This window comes from Peromyscus eremicus, chromosome 2, assembly GCF_949786415.1.
Source record: "Peromyscus eremicus chromosome 2, PerEre_H2_v1, whole genome shotgun sequence".
In the NCBI taxonomy this organism is placed as follows: Eukaryota; Metazoa; Chordata; class Mammalia; order Rodentia; family Cricetidae; genus Peromyscus; species Peromyscus eremicus.
Genome location: NC_081417.1, coordinates 72,122,881 through 72,149,685, shown reverse-complemented (window position 1 = coordinate 72,149,685; position 26,805 = coordinate 72,122,881). Strand labels below are relative to the sequence as shown.

General features: G+C 37.7%; 1 protein-coding gene and 1 pseudogene across 2 annotated transcripts; one reads left to right on the top strand and one right to left on the bottom strand.

Moving 5' to 3' along the window:
* Positions 1-1,174: 1,174 nt before the first annotated feature.
* On the bottom strand, positions 1,175-10,748 carry LOC131904708 (protein NipSnap homolog 3A-like). 2 transcript variants are annotated; one of them, XM_059255762.1, is made up of 7 exons: positions 10,488-10,748; positions 7,706-7,916; positions 5,757-5,915; positions 3,780-3,929; positions 1,987-2,073; positions 1,726-1,899; positions 1,175-1,274 (listed from the first exon to the last, which is right to left on the bottom strand). In XM_059255762.1, exons 1-6 carry the CDS (start codon positions 10,569-10,571, stop codon positions 1,823-1,825), a joined length of 768 nt encoding a protein of 255 aa, XP_059111745.1. In that variant the 5' UTR covers positions 10,572-10,748; the 3' UTR covers positions 1,175-1,274; positions 1,726-1,822. The 2 variants fall into 2 exon arrangements, with proteins under 2 accessions (XP_059111745.1, XP_059111746.1); XM_059255763.1 differs by having other exon boundaries at positions 10,512-10,748.
* Positions 10,749-26,048: 15,300 nt separating this feature from the next.
* On the top strand, positions 26,049-26,160 carry LOC131905445 (U6atac minor spliceosomal RNA; annotated as a pseudogene).
* The last annotated feature ends 645 nt before the right edge of the window (positions 26,161-26,805 follow it).

Below are 26,805 nucleotides of genomic sequence, written 5' to 3'. Positions count from 1 at the left end.
CAGATTATCCTGTGCTCCTAATGCATCCAGACAGTCCAGGCCCTCCTAGGTGATGCTACTGTGTCCTTCTTTTGCAGACACAAGACCTGAATGATTGGAGAAGAGAAGTGTACCACAACCTTAGTTCCCCAGATCATCATGGATCTTTTCCAATGGGAACCAAGGTATACAGAATTCCTCACCCACCTGCCAGTACAACAGAAACAAAACCAAGATACTGCCTGTCCTCCCTGCCCAGTGGGTTGGGCTGCTATGTCCAAAAGTGAGACTCATGTCAATCCTTTCCAAATGGTGAGGGATAAGCATGTTTGTAGCTGTAATGCAATGATCCTACACTCTTGATGGAACAGGAAAGGCCTGGCTATGACAAAATACCTGTGAACAACAAAGTTAGAAGAAGAAAGGTTTATTTTGTTTTATGTTTTTAGGGGCTTTAGGAATGGGTGCTTAGCACAGCTGCTTTTTGGACTATAGAACCCAGGTAGTACATTATGGTGGAAGAAAGCTGCTCACTTTGTGGCAACCAGGAAACAGAGACAGAGGAAGGGGTTCCAATATACCTTTCAAGGGCCCAAGACCAGAGATGTATTTTCTTCATCTAGGCCCTACCTCTTAAGCTTTATACCACCACCCAGTATGCTGCTACTAGTTGACCAAGTCAACTGATGAGTTTGGGGGAGGGGCGCTGTTCTAAATCCAATCCGTAACAAGTAGCGTGATGTTTCTTAATGTACACATATTTACAATAAGGACAATAAATTATTCCTTTCTCAGTATTACATCAATTCCAAAGAGGATGATGAAAATATAAAACCTAGTAAAAAGCACCAGAATATATAGGTAATTTTTTTTTTTATTTAGGGCAAATGTTTCCACATCTATAATGACCTCATTTAAATAAAGATATTTCAAACATCTCTGTTAAGTAGGATAAAAAATGAAATAAATATTAGTTAAATTAATTATAAATAACATTTCAGCATATAAAGTAGAGTCATCAAAACTTTTAGTATGCTGATCTATTATTTTCTAAGTGAGTGACTGACAATTAATACAGACAACACAGATGATTATACAGTTTTTTCATATGAAAAAAGTTTAATATTTTCATGAATTCCATTTTATATTACAAAATAAGCTACTGGAGCAAAACATTTCAGGCAAAAAGACAAAATTTACAAGGTTCACATATTTATTAATAATTAAAAAATATGGTTACAAGCTTGGAAATGTGATCTCATTTGAACAAGGGGTTGTCCTACAGAAGAGCTATTCTGAAACAAATGAAAAAAAAAGATCTTGATATAGTGACCAAGTATCTTTGTTAGAAAGCATCTGAATGAAGTAAATATTAGTAAAATTAATAATAAGACATTTCAGCTTATAAACCAAAGAGCATTCAAAGATTTTACTGGGACCAAATGACATTATTTTTAAATTAATTTTTTTTTTTTTTTTGGCTTTTCGAGACAGGGTTTCTCTGTGTAGTTTTGGAGCCTGTCTTGGATCTCACTCTGTAGACCAGGCTGGTCTCGAACTCACAGAGATCTGCCTGGCTCTGCCTCCCGAGTACTGGGATTAAAGGTGTGTGCCACCGCTGTAATGTATGCCAGATAATGAGGTGGCATGGGGAAAAATGAATTCTATTTCCTATGTAGAGATGGGTTTAATAAAAGGGAACTAGATGGGCTTAAAAAATGCAAGGGACATAGTAAATTAACTTACCACTTCCTTCAAATAAAAAGTAGAAATTCAATTGAGAGAATTGAAACACCGTCTACTGGCACACATCACATCAGGTACTGAAACCGTCGGTAGGAAACTATTTCAACGGTGAAAACGACTCAGGAATTAGGAGCATATTCTGCTGCATATCTAGGTAATTGACACTTTCCCGAACTGGAAAGACATTGCATAAGACATATAAAGTTATTAGCTGAATCAAATTTGTTCTAAAAATAATGCACGCCCAATGAAACAGCTCACCAGCAGCCACGACTCTGGGATCCTCATGAGACCGATGTCTCCCCGCTGCACGACTGTCTGCATTCTCGAACCACCACAGAACATGGACTGCAGAGGTAAATCAGAAAGGCATTTACACACAAATACAGAGAAATTAAGTAAAAAAAAAGTCCAATTACTTTAAGTTAAAAGACTGATACTAAATATTTTAGTGATAAGATTTCAGAGGAGTCAGAGACTTGGAAAAGAAAATTATAGATTAATTAATCCCACTGGTTTTATAGATGAAGAAATGAAACAGGCTTGAAAAGGGAAGAAAAGTAAGATAGCTAAAGGAACTCAAGATCCAGACTGTATGACTTCCTACTATATTTTATAGTACTTTATTTTTGCATCTTATGTTGTCAGCTGAACTTGGTAATGAATGTGTAAGGGTCACCCAGGTGAAACTGGTTTTGAAGGCATACAGGTGTCATGGAGGGCAGCTGAGACTTGGCACTGTGTGGCAGGGTTGGAGTCCCTGAAGAGAGACCAGGAAAGGTCACTGGTGAGGATGCAGCCTCAGCTGCAGCAGAGGACTCAGCATATTGGAGATGCCAGAATAGTGAGAGACTGCCCAGGGCAGTGGCAGCTATGGAGTAGAGCAGGCTGAGTCTAGGAGGTAAGCTGTGGGTTCTGAGGTTGGCAAAACTAGAGAAGTGGAGCCTCCATGGCCCTTTGAAGCCCAGACAATCGATCCATGAGTAGGTCCCAGATGTCAGGCACTGAACTTTTTTATACAATTGAATTTTGGGTTTGCTTTGAATTTGATACTATGCTCTGGTTCTTCCATCTTGGAATAAGATTTTACAAGAGCTTACAGTTAAGAGACTTTGGATATTTTAAAGAGATTGAACGTTTAAAGATGGTATGACTTTTAAAGTTATACTACATTTTATACTGTGATAATATTAACATGACATCTTGGGGGACAAACAAGGGAAAGTTTATAATTTAATCACAATGTGTATATATGTCAAGCTGACAATGGTTAAATTGTGTTAGTTTTTTGTTACCTTGACACAAAAGCTTGATTTGTCTGAGAAGAGAGAGCTTCAGTGAGAAAATGTGCTCTATAAGATAGATTGGGGCAAGACTGTGGAGAATTTTTCTTGATTAATGATTGGTGTGGAAAAGATGAGCCAACTGGGGCTGGTGTCACTCCTGGCTTGGGAATGTATACCTGGGTCATATAAAAAGCAGACTCAGAAAATCAGGGGGAGCAGGCCAGGAAATAACATTCTTCTCTGGCTTCTGCTTCAGTTCCTGCCTCCAGGTTCCTGCCTTGAGTTCCTGCCCGACTTTTCTTCCTGGTGGACTACTAACAGGGAGAATAAGCTGAAATAAACCCTTATCTCCCCTAGTTGCTTTTGGCTGTGGTGTGCTGTCCCAGCAATAGAAACCTAATTAGGACAGGGGATATAGTTCAGTGGTAGAGCACTTGTCTAGTATGCATAAGGCCCTGGGTTCAATCCCTAGCACCGATAATAATATATTTAAAGGAATAAAAAGATTATAAAGAAATACACTATTTCTTGAGGTTCTTATGGTTGTTAAAATTTGTTCATTTTATGTGCCAGAAAACAGAAGTTTAGCATTTCAAAATAGTTATGGTAGGTGTTAAATTCTAAATAGAAAAGAGACAACTTATCAACTCCTTAAAATGATAAAAGTACAAGAACTTGTCAATAATATATGAACTTTAACTGAAGGATCCTAGAAGATAAATAGGTCACTAATATGCACAGAAATTTTAAAATAAATGGAATCTGTACCTCTGTTGAGTTTCCCGTATTCTGTATGAAACACACCAATTAGTTCAATGTAGCCTTGTTTGGCATGGGCAGTTATTGCTCTTTCAAATGGGTCACCCCATAGAGCTGGGCCACCAGGTTTCATAAGAAAAGTAGCAAGTTCATAGACTCCTAGAATATGGAAAAAGTAATTTAAATAATGATAGTCAAGGAATTTTTACTCATATTCATATTCACTTGGTTTCAGTAGAAGAAGCCTGATCTACATGTATATATTTGAAGGATTGCATGTATACACATTTATACAGATGTATTAATTACATTTGCATTATTTCCCTTAATTTTATGCTTAGAAATCCATTGTCCATGTTTAACTTATTTATGCTATTACATTTAATCCTACAGATGACAAAAAGTAGGGGGCCAGTGAGGGCTGGAGAGATAGTTCTGTAGTTAAGAGCATGAACTGCTCTTATGGAGGACCAAGGTTCAGTTCCCAGCACCCATGTCAGGAAGCTGGCAATGGCCTTTAACTAGCTCTAATATATCTCACACTTCTGGTTTCCACAACAGGTATCTGCATTCACTGCACACACACACACACACACACACACACACACACACAGAGAGAGAGAGAGAGAGAGAGAGAGAGAGAGAGAGAGAGAGAGAGAGAGAATGAATTAAAATGGTTTTAAGAGAAGAACTAGAAACTATATATAAATTATCTGAAATATTTTAGTGTAAAAACTTGTTACTAAAGTAGATATTGAGAAATTGGTGGAGTAAGATATTTTGAATGGCCTAAATGTATACTTTTAGGAAAGAACTTAATCAAATAATTTTCCGTGGATTTGGAGAGGTGGCTCAGTGACAGAGCACTTGCCATGAATGTATAAAATCCGAGGTTAACAACAAAATAAAATAAACTTTTTCTGCAATGCCTATGTTTTTACTCTCAACTTCCACCATTTTTCTTTGTGTATTTTGCCACTGTAAATTTTCATATCCAATAGGAAGAGAAATCTAACAATGTAGCAGAAATGATATTTATATTTCCATATTTTGGAAAAACAAGCCAACCTATAGATATAATTTTATTGTTCCTAAATATTTATTTCAAATATCTACATATTTGAAATGTATTTTATCTCTCCACAGACGTGTAGAATCAGCAGAGGCAAAGAACTAGGTTACAAGTAGACCTAATGGAGAAGACAGCTATTTTATTTAGATGTTCTGAGAGCTTCTAGGAGACCTGTGGGGGCAGGAGCCAAATAAAGCTTTTCAGGTTTCTTTGGGGTGTCACCTAAAACATACTACAAAGCTGAGAACAACAAAGAAAAATAAATTTCTAATTAGTTTATGCTTTTCTAATCTGACTTCTTGTGAAATTAGACTTAGCAATAGTTTCTTTAAACACACAAGAAGTGAAATCAGCAAGAAGAGAAAGAATTCTTTTCAAACTGAAAGTAAGGAAGAGGAACACAAAAGTTATTATAGTAATAGAGCTTGGCTACTCCACTTAATCAATTCCCCCAAATGGTCTGTTTTGTAGGAAAACGTAGACAGTGATTTAAAATTGAGTGTAACTTATACACATATTTAATATAATAAACATGTCTACATTTGTATAGGGATATATAAAATATAGTTATATTTAAATATTAATATTGTTTTAAAACAATGATAGAATATATGAGCGCTCACCACCCCACCAATGGTGTCTGGCTCTCAATGTGCAGTGTTCAACCTTTATTGACCATGGAAATTTTCTATAACATAGCTAAGGTTTACAAATCCAGAAACCTTCAAGTGGGAAGAATTCTTCATTGGTCCTCACTTTTTAAGGATAAGCAAAGAGCCGCACTTTACTTTTATCTCAATGATTACTTATGTCCATATATAAAAGGGAGGCTCCCCCTGGTCTCAAAGTACATAAGAACTTAACATCTGTACCATTTCAGTCATGAAAACTCAGAGAGGCTAAGAGAGACACACCTTCCTTGGGAGGCGTTCCCATTTTGCACCATGGTACCAGATAGACAATTTCACTCTCTTGTTTATCAATGGAAGCCAAATTTGGAATGAAGAATCGTTCTTGCCAGTCTGGATCACTGGCCAAGGCTTTGAAAACTGCAGCTCGATGAGCAAAATTATCTATGGTAGAAAAGAATGGAGAAGAACTTTTTAAAAAATGGTTTAAAACCATCGATGCTTCTTTGTATTACATCCAGATCATTAATCACTCATCTGGAGCACACAACAACACTGTGTTTGTAGATTTGGGAACAGCTAAGTGAAGAAATGTCATATCTGCATCAAGTTGCTCCTGGGCTAAAGAAATGAAAACAACCAACATGATCTCATTGAATGGGCTTCACAGGTCTTATCTCTTCAAAGGTAGCTCTGTACAGGAGTTAAGATACTGTATGTTCATCTGCCTTTTTTCTGAGTCTGTGATACATGTAAATAATATAACATCAACCCCCAGGTCTGTGGTGAGGATTACGTGAATAAAGAGGGCTTACAATAGTGTTGAACACTTACACGTGGACTATTCTTACTACTCAATTGAGGCATTCAATTGACAGTGTCAGTTGAAAGACAAACTTTATTTCAGTATGTTGATAGGTAGGCAAGACTTATCTTGAATAAATTTTAACATTAATTGAAATTTGAATGTACTTGGTATTGGTTCCTTTGTACAAATAACTTCCAAAGAAATAGTGCTGATTCTCATACTACTGTCAGCCATTGTTTCTCTCCAGCACTCATATCTCTGCTTTCTTAGTTACTGAAGTAGGTAGACATGTTTAACTATGTATGGGCCTAGTACTATATTTATTGTAAAGGCCTTATGAGACTAAGGTAAAATATTTATGTAGTTTATGCTAGGAATAGGAATAACATATGCCTAAAGTGAGGTAAATTAAGACTTCATTACTGTCCTCAGTGGGCATGACTTAAAATGAACCATGTGTGAAGCATAAGTTGTACTAACAGTGTTTGTTGTCTTTTAAAACTGAACACAAAACAAAACAAAGCATACCCATGTCATCTACAGAATCTTTTCTCACTAAAGAATATTTGTGAACATTAATTGAACATAGGTGACCAAACACTAAATGCAATTAATTATTAAGAGTTTGCTGAACATATGCTCAAATCCTGGTGAAGGCTATTTTAAGGTTAGACTTTTAAAAAGTTAACAAGCATTCTGAATAATTCTGTGATGTTCTCCTTTTTCAAGGCAGTGCAGCTTCAGTATGAGGACTCTTAGTAATGTATTTCCCTTAACTTCTTAAAGTAATATGGCAGCAAATTCATTAACTTTGGAATGTAGAAATGAACTGAAAATAGTCTCTAAATGCAATGGAATCAATAAGCTTCAGGGTAGGGGGAAGATCAAAAGTTGACTGCCATTATCTCTCAACCTTCATTTATCCAAAATCCTGAATGTGTAAACTGCTTCCACTAAGACAGTGATGTCCAGGTCTAGCATCAGATACCTCTTTCATTCTGTGATCTTAACCTACTTGGACTTGTGTAAATAGTTTTAAATTTTGCATTAAAACCATTTTTCAGTAAGTCACTATTTTTTTTTGAGAATTGTAGTCTACAATTTAATGAATGGATGAGAACTCATAATTTCCCAGTTATGGTAGACTTTGGGAAAGGTTATTAAAGGTGGACCAAGAAGAGTGGTCACTGAATTTACTTTTTGGTTCTGCATTGCTTTGCTCTGTGAGTTCGAGGCCAGCCTGGTCTACCAAGTGAGTTCCAGGAAAGGCGCAAAGCTACACAGAGAAACCCTGTCTCGAAAAACCAAAAAAAAAAAAAAAGTTCTCCTTAATCTATATTTATATTAATATGTATCCATCTAAGACTTCTGTAGCATCTACCAGAATAGAAATCTATACTGAACATTTGAACTGGGCAACTCATACCATACTTCCAAATATGGAATACTCTGTTTATTCTGCCTCCAAATTCTACACTCCAATATCCAACCAATTCCGAGTGAGCTGTCCGAAGATGAACATTTTTCTTAAAATTTTTCAGGAACTCTTTCATCTTTGAAGGTTTAAGATAGTAAGTACAAAACTCATAGAATGTTCCTTCGGTTTGTCTGCGGCCAGTAGCAAAAGATGAGCACACCTGAAGAAAGAGAAATCAAATCTCAGTATTTGAGGGAGCACAGACTGTGTGTTATCGTCCAACCAAATCTGGGTCTGGTGACAGGGGACACAATAGCTGAGTCCCAAGTCCTGTTGCCATTTTTCTTGTCAACTCTCCATAGACATATTTTAGTAGATTTTGAAGATAACTACAGTTAAACATGTGGATTCTCCTTAAGCCACCCTTTCATAGAAAGTTGCCCCAAACTAAGGCAGTGCTACCTTAGAGATGCTCCTGTGCTAGAGAGCTACAGTTAGGAGTCACGTACATTTTGTTTTTCCCTTATATTCTTTTAATCTGTAGTATATGTGACTACAGTTACATATCTGAGAGAACTCCATAGACTGTATGTCTTTGGACATACACAACAAACATGTTTACTAAAAGAAAACTTTTTAAAAAAGAGAAATTGCCATTCATGTCGAAGAAATCTTCCTACATTCAACAGGAATAGAACTGGGATGTAGGCAGTGCGTTATAATGCTATCACTATCCAACTGCATTACCAAGTCTGGTAATAGACCAGGGGTCCTCAACCTTCCTAATGCTGCAATCCTCAATACAGTTTCTTGCTGTGGGATGGTCTGTATGTCAAGTGTGTTGCTGATTGGTCAAGAAATAAATCACTGATTGGCCAGTGGCCAGGCAGTAAGTATAGGCGGGACAAGGAGGAGAATAAAGCTGGGAAGTGGAAGGCTGAGTCAGAGACACTGCCAGCCGCCACGATGACAAGTAGCATGTGAAGATGCCAGTAAGCCACGAGCCACGTGGCAAGGTATAGATTTATGGAAATGGATTAATTTAAGCTATAAGAACAGTTAGCAAGAAGCCTGCCACGGCCATACAGTTTGTAAGCAATATAAGTCTCTGTGTTTACTTGGTTGGGTCTGAGTGGCTGTGGGACTGGCGGGTTACAAAGATTTGTCCTGACTGTGGGCCAGGCAGGAAAACTCTAGCTACAGTTTCTCATGCTATGGTGACCCTCAACCATAACATTATTTCTTTCACTACTTCATAACTGTAACTTTGCTACTATTATGAATCGTAATGTAAATATCTGATATGCAGGATATCTGATATGCCACCTTAAAGGGGTCAACCCACAGGTTGAGAATCACTGTAATAGACCATGGATGCTAAGAAAAATTGCCAGAATTACTATTAATTTCTAATGAGAAACGCAAAGCGAAGATGAGCTTTAATGCATCTAGTTGTACCAGTGTGGTTCTGCCTCTCAGGTATTATCTTTTTAAAAATAATCATATTTACTATGTAAGTTTCTACTTCTTGATCTGAGAGCACTTTTCCCTGGGAAATTCTTTGTCAGAAATTACCTTGTGTATGTCTGTATATATGCACATATATGTGTGTACACACATTGTATGACATTGTACTGTAAAAACACATCTTATTTTCAAGTTGGGGTATCATGTACCCATTTCATGAAGCTAATAATACCAGAAAATTCTGTTAAAACAGATCAGATGAATATAAAAGTAATGGAAAAATCACTGTACACATGGACAACTTATTATGGATAGAAAAAGTAATCTATTCCCTCCTAATAATTTTTTTCTTAAAAACACTTTATTTTACATAAAGCTTGATATAATTTTCTACCTTTAGTTCATTCCATTGATGTCTGCTCTGAACTGTGTTCTTACTGTGCAAATCAGTAAACTTCCTATAAAAATCTGCAGCTGTCTCTGCATATGATGTAGTGTGTGTGTGTGTGTGTGTGTGTGTATGTGTGTGTTTCACCAAAATCTACAAATGGGTTTAGTAGAACTGCTTATTATCTATAGTTTAAAAATGAATAAGACATCAGAAAGTAAGTCAATGACATTCACAATAGTTTATAGGTTTATTCAAAGAGTGAATGTGCATTTGGAGTATGAAATACTTGTCACAGGCACAAACTTTCATTATTATTTCCAGGACATAATATATAGGAGGGAACCTACAGAGAGGTGTGTGAATGACTAGATAGAAACGATTTTCAAGGTTTTTGTTGTAGAGTCAGAATTACGCTGAAATTACAGGAGGAATCATGGGCTTCGTTTTGTGCCACTTAGACTTGTTCTTGCCAGCACCGACTCATTAAAGAGAACGTTGGTAAAACAAACAAACAAATAAAAAAATAAAAGTTCAGTGAAAAACTGTTAGGAAATAATTGGTGGCGTTGCCTGGGCAACGCTGGGTGAGCAGTCATGAAGTCCCTAGTCTCTTCTTCAAGGTTTACCCGGTTCTAGACTAGCTTAACATGATTACTCTCCCTCCATTTGGGTTAAGTCAAATTCCCCACCCGAAGGAACTATTTATTCCCAGGATAAGCCGGTGCTCAACAGCAAGGGCTGGGCGGTTGGCTCCCTTTGGTCCTCATCTCTTCTGTCCTAGTCGACTTTCCCGAGGTCCCAGTCCCGCCCTAACTGATGGGCGCTGCTGGGCAGGGTTGTCCCAGGCCGAGACTCGCAGGTGCCAGGGAACCGAGACACCCCCTTAGCACCAAGCCTCACCAAGAGTGCCTGCGCCCCACACAGCTCCGCCCACCTCTCTGCTGGCCGCGGCAGGTACCTGAGGCGCCAGCGCCCACGGGGCCAGCACCTTCCTCAGGCCACTTCGGAGTGCTAACATGGCTCCTCTGGAGCGCGCAGAACAGCAGAACCACCGCTGCTGGTGCTGGGATCGCGCTCTCCCCACTTCCCGGCGCGCTCGCCTGCTCGGTTGGTCCGCGCTGGACTGGGCGCGGCTCTGCACCTCTCCTTTTCGATCTGTAGTGTCAACTCCGACCCTTTGCTCGGCCTTTGTTCTACAAAATTCCGGCTCTGACGTCAGAGGTGATGTTGCAATGAGCAGAACCCTGAGCTCCGTAGAGTTCCACACCCTGGGCCACCACTTTAAGTCCCCTAGGGTACTAACACTCCAAAATGTAGAGCCCAGTGTGAATGTATGTGGGTGCTTTAAAATCTCCGGGTAGGGTGACCTGGGACACAAACCAGGAGCCTTCACCTTTATTGCAGACTACTCAAGTGTTGACACCAAGCATGGCCTGGGAGGCTCTGAATAACGATGGGTTAATTTTCCTGGTGCTCAGAACAGTGGGGTCACAGGCCTGAAATGAGACCTTCACAGTCATATGCAGAGGGATCAAAAGTAAATTGCTCTCTGCTACTTAAAACAGCTGACCTCTTAGGTACTCCTTGTTTGGTTGTTGGTGGCCAGGATAACTTCATCTAACATGTTATAGCTGTTTTTTCCCCATGGTTGTCTCTGTTAGGAATATTCTGGTGTTCAGTAGTTTTCTATTTACAGATAATGTCCATTTACTAGAAAAATGAGAATTTAGATCACATCGTAGCACTTGCCTTCTGGCGTCTCCAAGTGTTTAAAATAATTACCATATTAATCTACATTATAATTTATGACTCTTCTTGTTAATAGTTACTGCATGCATTTCAATAACATTCCCTATATCGTTAGAGACTGGGAAGAATAATAAATAGGCTTATCAGGTATGGTTTTATTGAGGTGCCTTGTGGAAGGGGTTTTGTTTAGATGAGGGAGGTTTTTTAAAAAAATTAGTAATTCTGGAAGAATTTAGCCTTTTTTTCTGAAGACGTTATTTCCTAAACCAGCAAATTTAAACGAAGTACCATTTGTGTAAAGACAGCATCTACTTGATTAAAATCTGTCAGACTGTTTTTTCAGCCCTGAGTTAACAGTTCATTTACTTACTCAATTAATGCTTATTGCGTTTCTTTTATGCTGCAGGCACTTTCCTAGAAACTATGGAAGTGGGGAAAAAAGTAGTTTTTTCCCCATTAGAGTTTACAATTTGTACAGAACATGACGGAAGAGAAAATACAGTCAGCTCCATGTAGCTGGGGTGAGCATATGTGGATTTAACCAGAGAAAGCAGAATATTGGGGGAAATTATCTGTTCTGGATATGTACAGAGGTTTTCTTTTGCACTATGGACACAATAGAGTATATAGCAAGTATTTGCATGGCCTGAGATACCTAGGAAGGTGAGTGTGTGTTATGTGCAAATGCCGTAGAAGGGACTTGAGCATATATGGATTTTGATGTCTTTTTCACTGGGCCCTGGATCTAGTGTGTGCTGTTCATGAGAGAATTCGTAAATAGTATGAATGAACAGTATAGCTGGAGGAAGGGAACAAAGACTGCGTGTGTGTGTGTGTGTGTGTGTGTGTGTGTGTGTGTGTGTGTGTGTGAGTATCCATTCATCTATCCATTCATCCATTTGGCCTGGAAAACAAAATCAGTACTAGAAAACTTAGCTTGCTGTGGTCATGGGACAGTCTTCACCCCTGGGAAATGCCAGCCCAGTAATGTAAATGACCTAAAGGAAGAGGGGAAGCCAGCTTGTTGCTTTTATCTCTCCCCTGTGTCTGCTTGGTGGAATGTGGCTGTAGTGGCTTGAGTAAGTTGTTGGGTTAGAAGGCATGGATGAATGTGGTGGAGGGAAAGGGAAGTGCCTCAGGTTTCTGAACCAGGGGCACACCACACCAAAAGTCCTGCCTTACCCTCTCACAGGGCTTCTTTTACATCATCGCTAATGTCAGCCTCCACCAGTTGGCTTAATCTTAGTAGGAGATTCTTTTCCTTCTTGCATGAATTGATATGGTTTTCTTTATTCCTGACCGGAATCCCCAGATTCTAGATGTATAAAATTCCTCTCGACAAGATTAATCCTTTTATCAGTTTCATTTTCTAAGAGCTATGCCCACTAGACCCCTAGTTCTTTCCTTAAGATGGCAAACAGTGATTCTGGGATCTCTCTACACATCCAGGGGAATCTCTCTCACTTTGCATTGATGACACTGACACTCCAAGATCTAGTTTTTCTGCTTTTGTTTGCTTGGTTTTGTCTTTGTTAAACTTCTATTTTAAGGAAAGGGAATATAGAATTTAAACCTTTGAGACATGCTTCTTTTAAAACTGTGTTTTATCAACTCCCTTAATTTAGTTTGGGTAGACACAAAATTCAGCATTAGGAGATTTTTTTTTGGGGGGGAGGGGGAACAAACTATTGTATTAAAAAGCATGGAGAGACAAGCACATGGCATTCTGCTTCTCAATTTTTTGTGTGGAGCTTGTTTTTTTTTTTTTTTTCTACAGGCTTTTATTTATTTTTTATTTTTATTTTTTATTTTTGGTTTTTCGAGACAGGATTTCTCTGTGTAGCTTTGCGCCTTTCCTGGAACTCACTTGGTAGCCCAGGCTGGTCCTGAACTCACAGAGATCTGCCTGGCTCTGCCTCCCGAGTGCTGGGATTAAAGGTGTGTGCCACCACTGCCCAGCTTCTACAGGCTTTTATGTTTTACTCTAGTCCATTATCTGAGATTCCACAATGATATTCCTTGGGTGGTAGGTCTTCATCCATTCTTCCTTATCCAATGGGTCTCTCAATATAGTATTGTTGTGCCCAGATTGTGACCCCCCAGAGAGACCACCGAGGACAAACGTACCAGAATGCAAAAGCAAGGTTTACTTCTGCTACGAGTCATGACAGGGAACTCATCTCAAGCACTCACTGGCAGTGAAGCGGGGTGGAGTTACTCTTTGTTGGGGAAGTTAGTTTTTATAGGCAAAACCCACAAAATTTCTTAGAGGGGAAGGGGGTTAGTACAGGTCCATCCTTGATTGGTCCAGTTTTTCCTGGGCCTGGACTTTGTCTTATTTCAGCTTATCTGTTTGCCCTGTCAGGAGTTTTACAACCCATCTCCGGGGTCTGGTCATGTTATCTCTGGAGAGGGGCATCTCATGGTTAATCGGTCACCACCAGACATCCTGACTTTGTTCTTTTGAAAACACCTGACTTCACCCTCTCCAGGAAGGGGGAACTGACTCAGTTCTGTTTATTTTTAAGCTATCTCTTCCCTCAGCTCTTTTGGGTTTCTGAAGGAACTGTGTCTGAGCCTTTGGTGGGGGTCTTTCAGTATTAGTTAAACAGATTGCCATGTTGGGGATTAAACATGGTAGGCAAATGAGTTTACCGAGTTTCATACCTTGCTCCTGGAAATCTTAACTTCTGAAACATTCATTTTGTGTCTTAGATTTTTTTTTGTCTTCCTTCCCCTATCTCCAGAGCTTCTGTAGCTCAACATTGGGCCTTCTCTTGATCTTCTCACTTTCTTTTTCCTCTTTTTGCTGTGCCCATGAAATCTCAACAATCTGGTTGTCTAAACAAGACCTGCACAATGTCACCAACTGACATGCCAGCCTAGTTGGGGAATGCTCACAACATCTCACCATAGATGAATAGCTACAGATAATTAGTGGCTGCTGAGAGGGAGAATCGGTGTTCCTTAATCCCTGGTGGTCAGCCCTGTAGCACAAATCTTAAAAAGTCTTATTAATAAAGACAAACCCGGAGCCAGGTATTTGGGTGAATGCTGAAAGATCAGAGAAACAGAACAAGCCACAGCAAATCTCACCTCATCAATTCCTCAGCTGATCCTGTTTCCTCAAACTGGAAGCCTCTGTGTCCTCATCTGAATAGATCTCAGCTGAACTGCTGCTAAAAGCCTAAAAGCTTAACCAGCTCTAGTTCCTGGACCTCACGCCTTATATACCTTTCTGCTTCCTGCTATCATTTCCTGGGATTAAAGATGTGTGTCACCATGCCTGGCTGTTTCCAGTGTGGCTTTGAACTCACAGAGATCCGGATGGATCTCTGCCTCCAGAATGCTAGGATTAAAGGTGTATGTGCCACCATTTTCTGGTCTCTATGTCTATCTAGTGGCTGTTCTGTTCTCTGACCTCTAGATAAGTTTGTTGGGGTGCACAATATATCATCCACATTTCTCCTCTTTTTTTGTCTAAAATTAAAAAAGCTTATAACTAATACAAGAAAAACTATATCCAATAAATATATACAATATATACAGTCAAGAATTACATTAGCAATGTCTAGTCCATTAACATTTGACAGATTTAGACAAAAAACGCCATTATATACATTAACAATGTCCTGTCCATTAAAATTTGACAAATTCAGACAGAAAATTTCATTACTTATCCTATTTAAAACAAGTAGTTCCTTTTTAAAAGTAGATTCAATAATCTCCCTTTTTATCTTATCATATCCATATTCTCTTTTTTTGAGTAAATCCAAAAATCTACCTTTTATCTTATCATTTCTATATCTTCCTTTTTTTCAGAGTAGATTCAATGATCTACCTTTTTCTATATTTTCTTTTTCTTTTTTTGAAGAAGAACCCTTTATCTAATCTCCTTTGTTTAGCTTTTTTTTTTGACCATTAACAATTAACAACTTAGCTTTTTTTTTTTTTGACCATTAACAATTAACAACTTGTAACTAACCATCGTAAGCAATAACAATTATCCATACGCCATTGAACGACCAAAAAAACACCCACCCCACCTCTGGGGAATGTGGGCGTTGTTTTCTTAAAATTACTTCCTGCTTTCTGGGGGGGTGAAGACATCTTTAGTGAATCCTGAAAAGAAAATTTTTGGGTTAATTGTTAAGTCCTGGGAGAGGTAGCTGTATCATTTGTCATCCAGTCTCTGCGTAATGGGAAAACGTAGGTCTTGTCTCAAGTCATTGCTCGAGTTGTCTGTGAATCTGAATCATCTCAGCTAGCCATCTCGAAATTGTTCTGAGAAGTTTGTAGTCCAAGTCTATCTTTCCATTGTGTTAATCAGCTTAATGGCTTTACCATAGTCCATGTGGAATCATCTTTGCGGGGTCCCATTATCCTTTTGAAGATTTCAAAGTTGCTGTTAGGCATGGTCATGGTTCACTGCAGATTTTTTTTTGTGTGTGTATGTGTGTGTGTGTGTGTGTGTGTGTGTGTGTGTGTGTGTGTGTGTGTGTGCCTCCTCTGGTTTGGAGCAATCACAGTCTGATAAATGTCTGTCTCTCAGAACCATGAACATTCTTCACTAGAAAAGAAAATCTTCACAGCAATTTCTCCCCACTGTTTGTCTTGCCAAACTTTTTCAAACTGACCTTTGCTGATGCTTTCTTGTAACACAGCCCTAAACTCAAGTGCAGTCTAGCAACTACTAAACAGACTAAGTAGGTTTTGTGCATGTGTGTCTATGTATGTATGGAACAGTAATTAGAGAAGATGAGATCATGAATTTGAGAGGGAGTAGAGAGGGACAGGGGAGGAGTTAGAAGAGGGAGAGAGAGGGGTAAAATTATGTAAATACTGTGTTCATGTATGGCATTTTTCAACATATTAAAAAGTCTTCATTGTTCATAGTGCTGTTGGGGTGGGAGAAGTTCCCCTTTTATCTTCTAGCTCATTTATGTACATTTAAACCTTTGAATAGTACAATATTTGTTTTCAAAAGTTCCCTTTTATCACCTTTTCCCAGAATGTGTATTTGATGTGTTTATTCTAATTATTCTTTATCAATAAAAACTCAGGAAAACCTGAATGATCAGAGAAGTGGTGAAGTGACCAGTGTCCTTCTCTCTCTTTCATTCCTCCATCCAAAAGAACAAGAGCCTCTCTTAGCCCCGCCCTACAACTTCTTGTCTCTCTCTGTGTCCTCAGTCCTCCAAAACTTCTATGACTAATTTTGGTCAGTTAGTAGCTAGCTCTGCCCTCTGATTCAAAGCAAACATTTTTGTCAGAATTCTATCAAAATATCACACATTTCCCTCTTTTTGTCTAAATAAAAACAGAAGGTTTTTAACTCTAACGTAGTAAAACTATATACAATAAGAACAATTATCAGGTAAGAATTACATTCACAATGTCCAGTACATTTGCATTTGACAAATTCAGAGAAAATACTCTGTTATCTATCCTATCTTGGTGAGTCCAAAGTTTTATACCTAATTCACTTTCTATCCTAACTTGTATTACCAATCCAAAACTATCCTTTTATGTCTCTCATGATATACTTTACACCTCTTTTGTGAGTTTCTTTTCTAAATTCGGTAATAAGAAAAGCTGTAATTATAACTGTCTAGTCTTCAACTCCATCAGAGACCAGAGAAGGATATAATACTATCTGAGTAAACAGGAAATTCAGAACAAGCAACTTCCAAAACTGATAAATGACAGAGACATCTGGTTGCTTGGACAGTTACTTCAAGGTTCATCTGCAATGTTGGGGCATCTATCTTTGGCCTAGAAGCCTAGAATATCTGACAGACTTTTCTATGAAGCAGGAATTTTAAAGGACTGTCCTGTATTGTCTTGGCAAAGTTTGGAAGTCATTTTTTTTTGTGTCCTGCTTGTCCAATTTGAACAGCATACGGTCAGCAGTTGAGACAAGGGCAGTTTCTTGCCCAGTGGCTAACTTTTGCAACAAAGAAAGCAAACTCCATATGGAGTTTTTTCAATGCCCATCATCTTCTCTGAAATAGATTGGTGCTGCCAGGAGCAGACATGTCTCATTGTCATAAAAATCTTAGGTTATTAAAACATCTTAAATGCCATATTCTGTAGATCTCTAAAGTGTTTGAAGATTACCTGTCTATCTAAAATATATCTGTTTGACCTAGAAAACATACCTAACATGACTACAAGTTTGATTATAATAGGTGTTATAACTATGAACCTGCATTTATTATCCTTAATCATTTGTAATAATAACTTTCAAGGACTAGAAATTTACATTACATTGTTAAATGAGCTGCATAGGTACAATACCTTAAACAAGAATAGAAATGTATGTACAGTATTTTCTAACAAAAATAACCTTAAATTTGTATCAATATACAAAAATATTTTAAACAAGCGTAACATATATACAGTATAACATAAATAACCTTATAATTGTATCAATATACAAAAATCCATATCAATGTAAAATATTTAAGACTAGTAGTTGCTTTTTAGATTTAAAAGTAAATTAAATTATCTACCCTTTTATCCTATCACTTCTATATCCCCCCTTTTTCTTTTCAGAAAGAGATCCCTGAATCTAATCTCCTTCGTTCTGTTTTTTCCTGACCATTACCAATAACAACTTGTAACCATCTCCCCTAAATGATGACAAATATTCATAACCCATTGAGTGATCAAAACCCACCAACCCTACCTCTTGGGAATGTGGGTATTGTGTTCTCTAGATTGCTTTTTGTTGTGAGGGAGGCAGCAGCATCAACTAGTGGACTGTGAGAAAATTGAGATAATGGTCAAGTCCTTGGGAGAGCTAGATGCATCATTTGTTGCCAGTCTCTGTGTAATGGGAAAGTACAGGACTTATGTGAAGTCCTGGCTGGAGTAGTACATGAGGCTGGACCGTCTCAGCAAGCCACTTTGAAACTGTCCTGAGCAGTTTGTAGTTCAGAGCTGATCTTTGGGTGGTGTTTGTCAGCTTAGTCGTGTTACCACAATCTAGGTAGAATCGTTGTTGTAGGGCCCAATCATCCTTCTGAAGACCTTAAAGGTCACTGTTAGGAATGGTCATGGTTCACTGCAGAAAACTTAAACATTTTAAATGTCATATGCAGCAGATTTTGGAGAGGTTAAAGTGTCACAATTTGTTAAGTACATCCAGAGTAGACAAACTTAATTCCTAGTTACCTGATAGAGACTCATGCCTAAAATCATGTACAGGAAGCTAGATTAAGCCTTTTCTGAGAATTAGTATTCTATATGACCATTAATATCACAACAGAAAGTTTAAATATGTATATATATCATAAATTTTGAGATAATATTTATATCTTAAGTAAAGTTTTAAAGAGTGAAAATAAAACCAAAGGATTATGAGATTAGTGGAGATAGAATAGTCCCTTAATTTTGGTTTCTCTTTTGTCCCTTACCAGGTGGCTTTTCTAACATGAGACAGAGGTTTTGGATTTTCTTTTGACAAGCATGCTTGGGTTTAGAGAAGGAGAGAGCCACACTCCAACTCCAAAGCCAGTTTTAACTTTGAATTGAACTGGGACTACCAAAAGACCATTTGTCTTTGCCTTTGCATTTGTCTGTAGAGAACAGAAGAAACAAAAACATTTGGGAAGATTTTATCCTGTTGGAAATGTGCTATACCATTAGGTCATTTTACTCTTTTTCTTGGGACATTTTCTCTGAATGATTTCTTCTTCTTCTTCTTCTTCTTCTTCTTCTTCTTCTTCTTCTTCTTCTTCTTCTTCTTCAGATGTCTCATTTGTCCCATGGTCTTCAGATTCTTTAGCTGGATGCCTTCATTCTCCTGGAAAAACAAAACAAAACTCTGCCCCAACCATAACTTTGGGGAATTTCCTTTTTGGAAAGTTATGTTTGATCAAATGAAAGGCATTTGTTATTATTATAAGTTGGTTTAGATTGAGTGGCTACACTGTTTGATGAACTATTGTCATTTTTGATCAAGAGGTCTCTCCTGTTCAAATCTAATCTTTATCAATTTTGATGGTATCTATAGCTTTTCTTCTCTTGTGGAAACAAAAGCAAAACCTATTCCCCAATGTAACACATGTCCTTTTTTCATTTTGAGTTCAACACATCTTTAAAGTATACAGGCTGATTTAATTCAACAGTTTTTTCTATTATCTAATATCTCTCTGCATCTGTCATTCTTTTCTCATTCACATTTAAAAATTTAAAGTTAATAAAGCATTGTGTAATCTATCTCCAGGGTTCTTTATTACCCCTGTCTGTTTATTAAGTATATCTTTTAAATTGTGATTAGATATTTCTATAACTGCTTGCCCTGTAGGATTGTGTGGTATACCTGTAATATGCTTTATGTTGTAAATATAAATATGCAAATGTAAATATGCAAAAAGCTGTTTCATTTTTACTAGAGACATATGCTGGAGTATTGTCAGTCTTAATTTGTACAGGTATGCCATGATGGCCATAACTACTAAAAATGTATAATTATATAATCAGCCTTTTCAGAACTCAAAGCAGTTGCCCATTGAAATCCTGAATATGTATCTATGGTATGGTATACATATTTTAATTTTCCAAACTTTGCAAAATTGAACCCTTCCATTTGCCAAATTTCATTTCTTTGAGTACCCTTTGGGTTACTTCCTGCCGATAGTGGAGTTTGGTTATACCAAGAACAAGTACGACATTTTCTTATAATTTCCTTGGCTTGTTGATAAGTGGTAGAAAAATCTTTTTTCAAACCTTCGCTATTAACATGTGTTTCTTATGAAATTCTGAGGCTTCTTGTACATTTTTTTTTATCAGTAGATGATCAATTTCATCATTACCGTGTGCCAGAGGGCCTGGTAGACCCGTATTAGATCTGAAATGTGCTATATATACAAGGGGTGATTTATATTTCTGATTATTTCTTGTAATTGAATAAATGACAAAGTTAATTCTGAATCATCTGGAATAAGTTCAGCAATTTCAATATGCTAAATAACTTTCTGCATATTGAGAGTTAGTAACTGTATTAAGAGGTTCTGGAAAAGTCTAATAATACCATGAGAATGGCATATAATTCTGACTTTTGAACAGAATCATAAGGGCTTTGAGCTACTTTACTTAAATTTCCTGACTTATAGCCTGCCTTTCCTGATTTGTTTGCAACAGTATAGAATGTAGGGGGTTCAGAAATTGGTGTTCTCTGTACAATGTGAGGAAGAATCTAATTAGTTCTCTTTATAAGAGAAGTCTCTTACATTTGGGATATTTGTTGCTAATCTCTTCCAAAAAAATTACTGCAAGCTCTTTGCCAATGTTCATTTTCTGTCCATAATGAGGAAATTTCAGCATTAATGAAAAGTGCCACAATTTCTGCTGAGCTCTCCCTTCTCATTGACGAAGTCTGAATTTTCCTTTCAGAATCAATTCAAGAACCTTTTCTACATAGGTACTTAATTTTTTTACTCTGTTTGTGTGGTTAAAAATATCCATTCTAAAATATTATCTTTTCTCTGTGTAAGAATTCCTATAGGAGAATGCATAGAAGGTAAAATAACCAGAATACAATCAAGCTCTGGATCCAGATGATCCACATGTGCATCTTGTAATTTCTTTTCTACCAAAGCCAGTTCTCTCTCAGCTTCAGCTAATAATTTTCTCGGACTATGTAAATCCTTATCACCTTGTAAGTTTTGGTATAAATTACTTAGTTCTCGAGTTGTCAATCCAGTTGTGGGCCATAGCCAGTTAATATCTCTCAGCAATTTTTGAAAATTATTGTGAGTTCATCTTTACTAAATAGTACCAAAGTGCTTTATAAATTTATACTCTTTATAGCAGCATATGGGGGCTTTCTGACTATCTCTTTATTATCTTTTTTGTAATGATAATAAATACCTGTAAATGATAATAAATTCATGTAAATGCCTCATATAACAAATAGGACCAGTTACAGGGTGATAAAAATTGAGGGAGGCAGGTTAAGAGAAAAACAGATTCAGTGTTATTCCTGCTTGATTTTGTTGAACTCATGAAACTGTGCAAAAGGAAGCAGTCAAGGTTGCAACCTTAGCCAGATAGGAGGACAGTTACATGTTAGATGCTTGTCTCCTGAATCTACATCCCTGGGCAAATGTATTCTGCAGTTACCTCCTTGGGTGCGCACTTTTGTGCATCTGTGCTATATTCTGTAGCCACTAGATGGTGGCATAAACCAACTTTTGCATGGTTTTTTTTTTTTTTTGTGTGTGTGTGTGTGTGTGTGTGTGTGTGTGTTTGATTTTTAAGTGTTTAAACTGAAGGTATTTAGAATAACTTAGCTTTCAGGGTACTTTTGTTTTGTCTTGAATTTGTTTTGTGTTTATGTGTCTGGTGATGGATTATTTCATAAAGAGAAAAATGTTAACATTTATGGATTGCATTATTACTACTATCAACAATATTAAGAATTAAAAATATTATCAATAAAAGCAAGAATTAAAAATGAAAAACAACTTTCATGCCACCTTATTAAAAAGAGCCTTAATCATGTCATTGAATATTTGTTAAGAAATTGTGTGTATTATGTTGTACATTGCTTTAGGGAGGGATAAAGAATTTAAAATATTCTAAGGGGAATTAAAAAACCAACTACTGCATATTTCTTTTGCTTATTAATATATCTTGGTGTTTCTATATTAGACTATTTGCTGGTATCCTTATCAGAGTAAGTAGCAGAAAAATTGTGAACAGCTCAATATTTAACTGTAGCAAGCACTTATTTAATGATTGTATTAATAAAACAAATTTTTATGTCTCATGTCATTTGTAGATATCCTAAAGGAGTTAGCTGTCCTTAGGGTTTACATAGGAAGATGGATTTGGTACCCGTTAAATTACTTCTCTGGAATGCAGGATAAATGTCACATAGACAGTATTTCTGGGTGCTTTTTTATTGTTTAACATGCCTTTTTTCCCCTTTCCTTGTTATTAGTTAAGACACCTTTTAGCTTTATGTACTCATCTGCATCCTGATGTTTTCTCATGAACATCAAATGCACAATCCTTGTTCAGTGCTCTGGTATTCTAGATACCTACTAGGTGATGAATTGGCTTTTTAACCTAATTTTACTTGAATATCACCAATTGATTTTAAAGTATTTTACAGTTTGTTGTATTTTGTTTATGGACAATATTGTGTTGAAGATTGGAATATTAGCACAAGAACTTGCAGGCTGTGTTCAAACAAGAGGGCCACATTGTCTTTTCCCTTGTTAGATGTTTCAGCATACTGCCTAGGATACTTACAAACATTCTAAGATCTAAGTTCAGATGCCCTTCTGTGTCTTTTGAAAGTGTGCAAACTGTTTATGGGAAATCTGAACTCGTTGCCTTAAGAGTTCCTTTCAGAAACATGTCACATTAGCTCTTCAAGATAGATTGATGGTGCTGTAGGACACAAGTGCCCCTTGGCTAGGCCTTCCCTCAGTTCTGAGCTTCAGTCTTTTGTGCACTCATTCCTTGGCAACCTCTGCCATGCTTAGCTGCATCCTGGTGTGGACTCTACTGCTGAGTTTCCATCAGATACTTTGTCACAGTTGGGGTGCCTGGATCACAGGAGAGAACCTGTAGAGTTCCTGGGTAAAACTGTGCTTTAGCAGTCAATGGAACAGAAATGATGTCCTGACCTCATTTTTTCTTCTTTATTGTGTTAAGGAAAAATAGTGCCTGGATGTCCAGTAGAAAGGACAGAGTAGCTCCCGGAGTGATTGCCCGCCTCACTTGAACACTAGAGCTTCTGAAATAGACATTCGTTGCAATGGAGAAAAACTAGCTGTCAGTCTGAGCAGTACTATATTGGGAGAAGAAAATGATTTGAAACAATTTGAAAAAAAAAAAAAACAAGATTGGATATGGAGTTGATCACATTGTCCAGATGAATCTCCCCACCCTAAAGAGTTCATTTTAACCCAAAGCATGCACCTACTTTCAGCATGAGCAACACATGCTATGGCAGAAAGGACATCTCCTTAGCAGAATTTTTAAGATTTTTCTTCTGTTTCCATTGTTCTTATCTATTGGCTATTGTATTTGGACTCTATATTAAAAGATTCCTGACAGACTCAGGCCAGGGGAGCAGGTATGCTAACTCCAGATCTTTACCTCTTCCTCCATTCCTCCAAGTCCTACCCCAAGGCACACCCCCAGCTCTGTAGCAGACCACTTGCTGCAGTCTCCCTTTTTTCCTCACCCCCATCTCTAGTGGATCACACAGATCTTCCCCTCCTATCTTTCTTTTCTGTACTCATCATGTTCTCTCATCCCCCAACTCCAACAGGCATTCCCTGGTAACCAGCAGGCTACTCAGGCCAGGGAAGAAGGTAGGCAAGCTTCATATCTTCTCTATCACTCTGCTCCTCCATATCTTCACTATCACTCTGCTCCTTCATATCCAACCTCCCAGTCTCATCCCCAGCTCTGTAGCAGACCACCTGTTATTTCATCTCACTCTCTGCCTCCATTCCCAGAGCACTAAGCAGATCATAACACAGCATCATGCTTTCCTCCCTCCTGTGGACCCCTCAGTCCCCTTCCAATTCTCTTCCCATCTCCATTCTTAATATTCAGCTCCCAATACCTAGAAACACATTTTACCAGGAACCCCCAGTGGCCACACCTATCAGGATCCCAGAAAGATTTCCTACCAGACACCACACAGCCACCACTCTATTAGAACCAGAGAGGGCAACAGAAAGCAAGGAACAAAACACCCATCCAACAAAGACAAGACCATAATCAGAACCTAGAATTATTATCTTTCCAAGCCATGATGCCCAAATGCAAGCATAAAAACACAATAACGGCCAGGACAATGTGTCTCCATTAGAGCCCAGCAACCCTACTACAGTAGGCCCAGAATGTTGCAGCATAGCTGAAGCACTAGACAAAGATACTTAAAACACCTCTATGAATAGGATAGAGGTTCTTAAAGAGGGAATAAAATAAAATCCCTTAAAGAAACCAATGAGAGAGAGAGAGAGAGAGAGAGAGAGAGAGAGAGAGAGAGAGAGAGAGAGAGAGAGAGAGAACAAGCAAACAGTGGAAGGAAATGAATAAAACAGTTCATGACTGGAAAGTAGAAATAGAATCCACAGAAAAAAACCAAACTAGGGAAATCTGGAAATGAAAAATTTAAGAACTTGATCAGGAACCTGAGAGGCATGCCTCACCAACAGAATACAAGAGATGAAAAAGAGAATCACAGGCATTGAAGACACAATAGAAGAAATGGGTATCTAAGTCAAAGAAAATGTTAAATCTTAAAAAAAATCTGTCCCCAACCCCTCAGAAAATTTGAGACACTATGAAAATACCAAATCTAAAATAATATGAATAGGGGAAGGAAAAGTAACCCAGGTGAAAGGTACAGAAAACATTTTCAACAAAATCATAGAAGAAAATTTCCCAAATCCAAAGAAGGAGATGAGAACAAATACAGACCCTTAAAGCCAGGCATTAGGCAAAAGGTGAGAAACCTTGGAACACTTAGCCCTAAAACTAATGTCTCCATAAAATTTCTCCTCTCAGGGATCAGGGAACCCCATGGAAGAGGAGACAGAAAGAGTGTAAGAGCCAGAGGGGATGGAGAACACCAAGAAAACAATGTCCTCTAAATCAGCAGGCTCAATGCACATATGAACTCACACAGGCTGAGGCAGAATGCACAAGACTTGCATAAGTCTGCACCATTTAGAGTCCTAGAGCTGAAAGGAGAAGTGGACACCTTTCCCCAACCTTAACCCAGATGCAATCTTTAATTGATGACCACTTACAAATGAAAATTTAGTTTGCTCCAAGAGAGTCTCACCAGGAAAACAAACTACTGTTAAGGATAGGCTGTTTGCCCAGCAGTAAATGGCCAACACAAAATGAACTCAATGGTATCTTTGGAAGTTCCTTGTCTCATACTGTAGTGTCAGGACTCTTCCTTTTTTTAAAAATTTTATCATATATATATATATATATGATAAATTGAAAAAATATAACATTTTCTTTTTATGTTATAAGTCCTTTGTGTATATATTATGTCTTCCAGTTTAGTGTTTTTATGGAATTCCTGAGTGTATGAATGAGTGGACCTCTGTTTCTTGTACCTTCTCTTGACTCTTTTCCTGCTGTTCATATACTAATATGATATGTGTAGTTTCAAAAGTATAACGGAAATTTAGTAAAATCACATAAGATTTCAAAAGAATGAAAAACATTGATATTAGAACCATTACTACATTAAAATCAGGAGTTTGTGCAAAGTGCTATCATGACCTTATAATCACACAATTGTAGGAAATATTTACATAAGTCCACAAAGTTGCCTATAAAGACAACATGAAAATTATTATTAAATAGTGAATGGAAAACAAGGCACAACTACAAATCCCACTGTGTAGCTGTTACCCTAAACAGCTCTTGCCTTTGCAGTGTAAGGATGCCAGTCTTTGGATGACATATCATCACTATGGCTATTGTCTTCTTTTGAAAGCACTAGCTCTTTTACTATTCATCACTGTGGGGACACTAAATTTAATCTTATCATTTATGCTCATGTGTTTTTATAATCAGCTTCACTGTAAGTAAATTTGTGTCAACATTAAAAGACTGGAAGTAGGGAAAAAAAATCTTTGTCAAAGTCTTCCAATGGTGTAGGTCTGGAGAGAAGTGAGCTTCATTTTCCAAATTGTTTTCTTTACCTATAAAGGCAATTCATTGTTTTTAAAATATAAATCCTGTGTTTTATGCAAGGAGAGAAAGATAGCACTCCCCTTGACAAAGAAGGGCCTAACAACAGGGCCTGTGGTTAAGGCTGTGCCATGTATTGTGGTATATGATGACTTTTTTAAAACTCTTTTTATTTCCTAGTTTCCCTAACTTTGGAGACTACATCAATGTAATGAGTCTTTCTCTGTCCCACCAGCCAGCTCCCAAATAAAACTTCTTATTAATCATGAGAGCTTGCCTATAGCTTGGGCTTGTTCCTAACTAGCTCTTATAACTTAATCTAACCCATTTATATTAATCTACATTCTATCATGTGGCATTACTTGTCTTCAATCTTGCACCTTCTGTTTCCTCTTCATGTCCCTGGCATCTCCTGCATGCCTAGATTCCTCCTTCTCTTTCTTTCTCTCCCCAGAAGTCCCACCTATATCTCCTGCCTAGCTATTGGCCATTCAGCTTTTTATTACACCAATCACAACACTAACATCTTCACACTGTGTTCAAATATCCCACAACATTTCCCCCTTTTTGTCTAAATAAAATGGAAAGGTTTTAACATAGTAAAACTGTATACAATAAGACAATTATCAAGTAAGAATTATATCAACAATGTTTAGTCCATATGTATTTGGCAAATTTGGATAAAGTACTGTATTATCTATCCTATCTTAGTGAGTCCAAAGTTTTTTGTTTTTTTTTTCCAAGATAGGGTTTCTCTGTATAGCTTTGCGCTTTTCCTGGAACTCACTCTGTAGCCCAGGCTGGCC

Excerpts from the sequence above, each read along its gene's own strand:
- LOC131904708 (XM_059255762.1), bottom strand. The coding sequence starts at position 10,571 with ATGTTAGCACTCCGAAGTGGCCTGAGGAAGGTGCTGGCCCCGTGGGCG. Across the intron at positions 5,916-7,705 it reads ATTCCATATTTGGAAGTATG|ATAATTTTGCTCATCGAGCT; the intron begins GTATGAGTTGCC and ends TTTCTACCATAG. Across the intron at positions 3,930-5,756 it reads GGGAACGCCTCCCAAGGAAG|GAGTCTATGAACTTGCTACT; the intron begins GTGTGTCTCTCT and ends TCCATATTCTAG.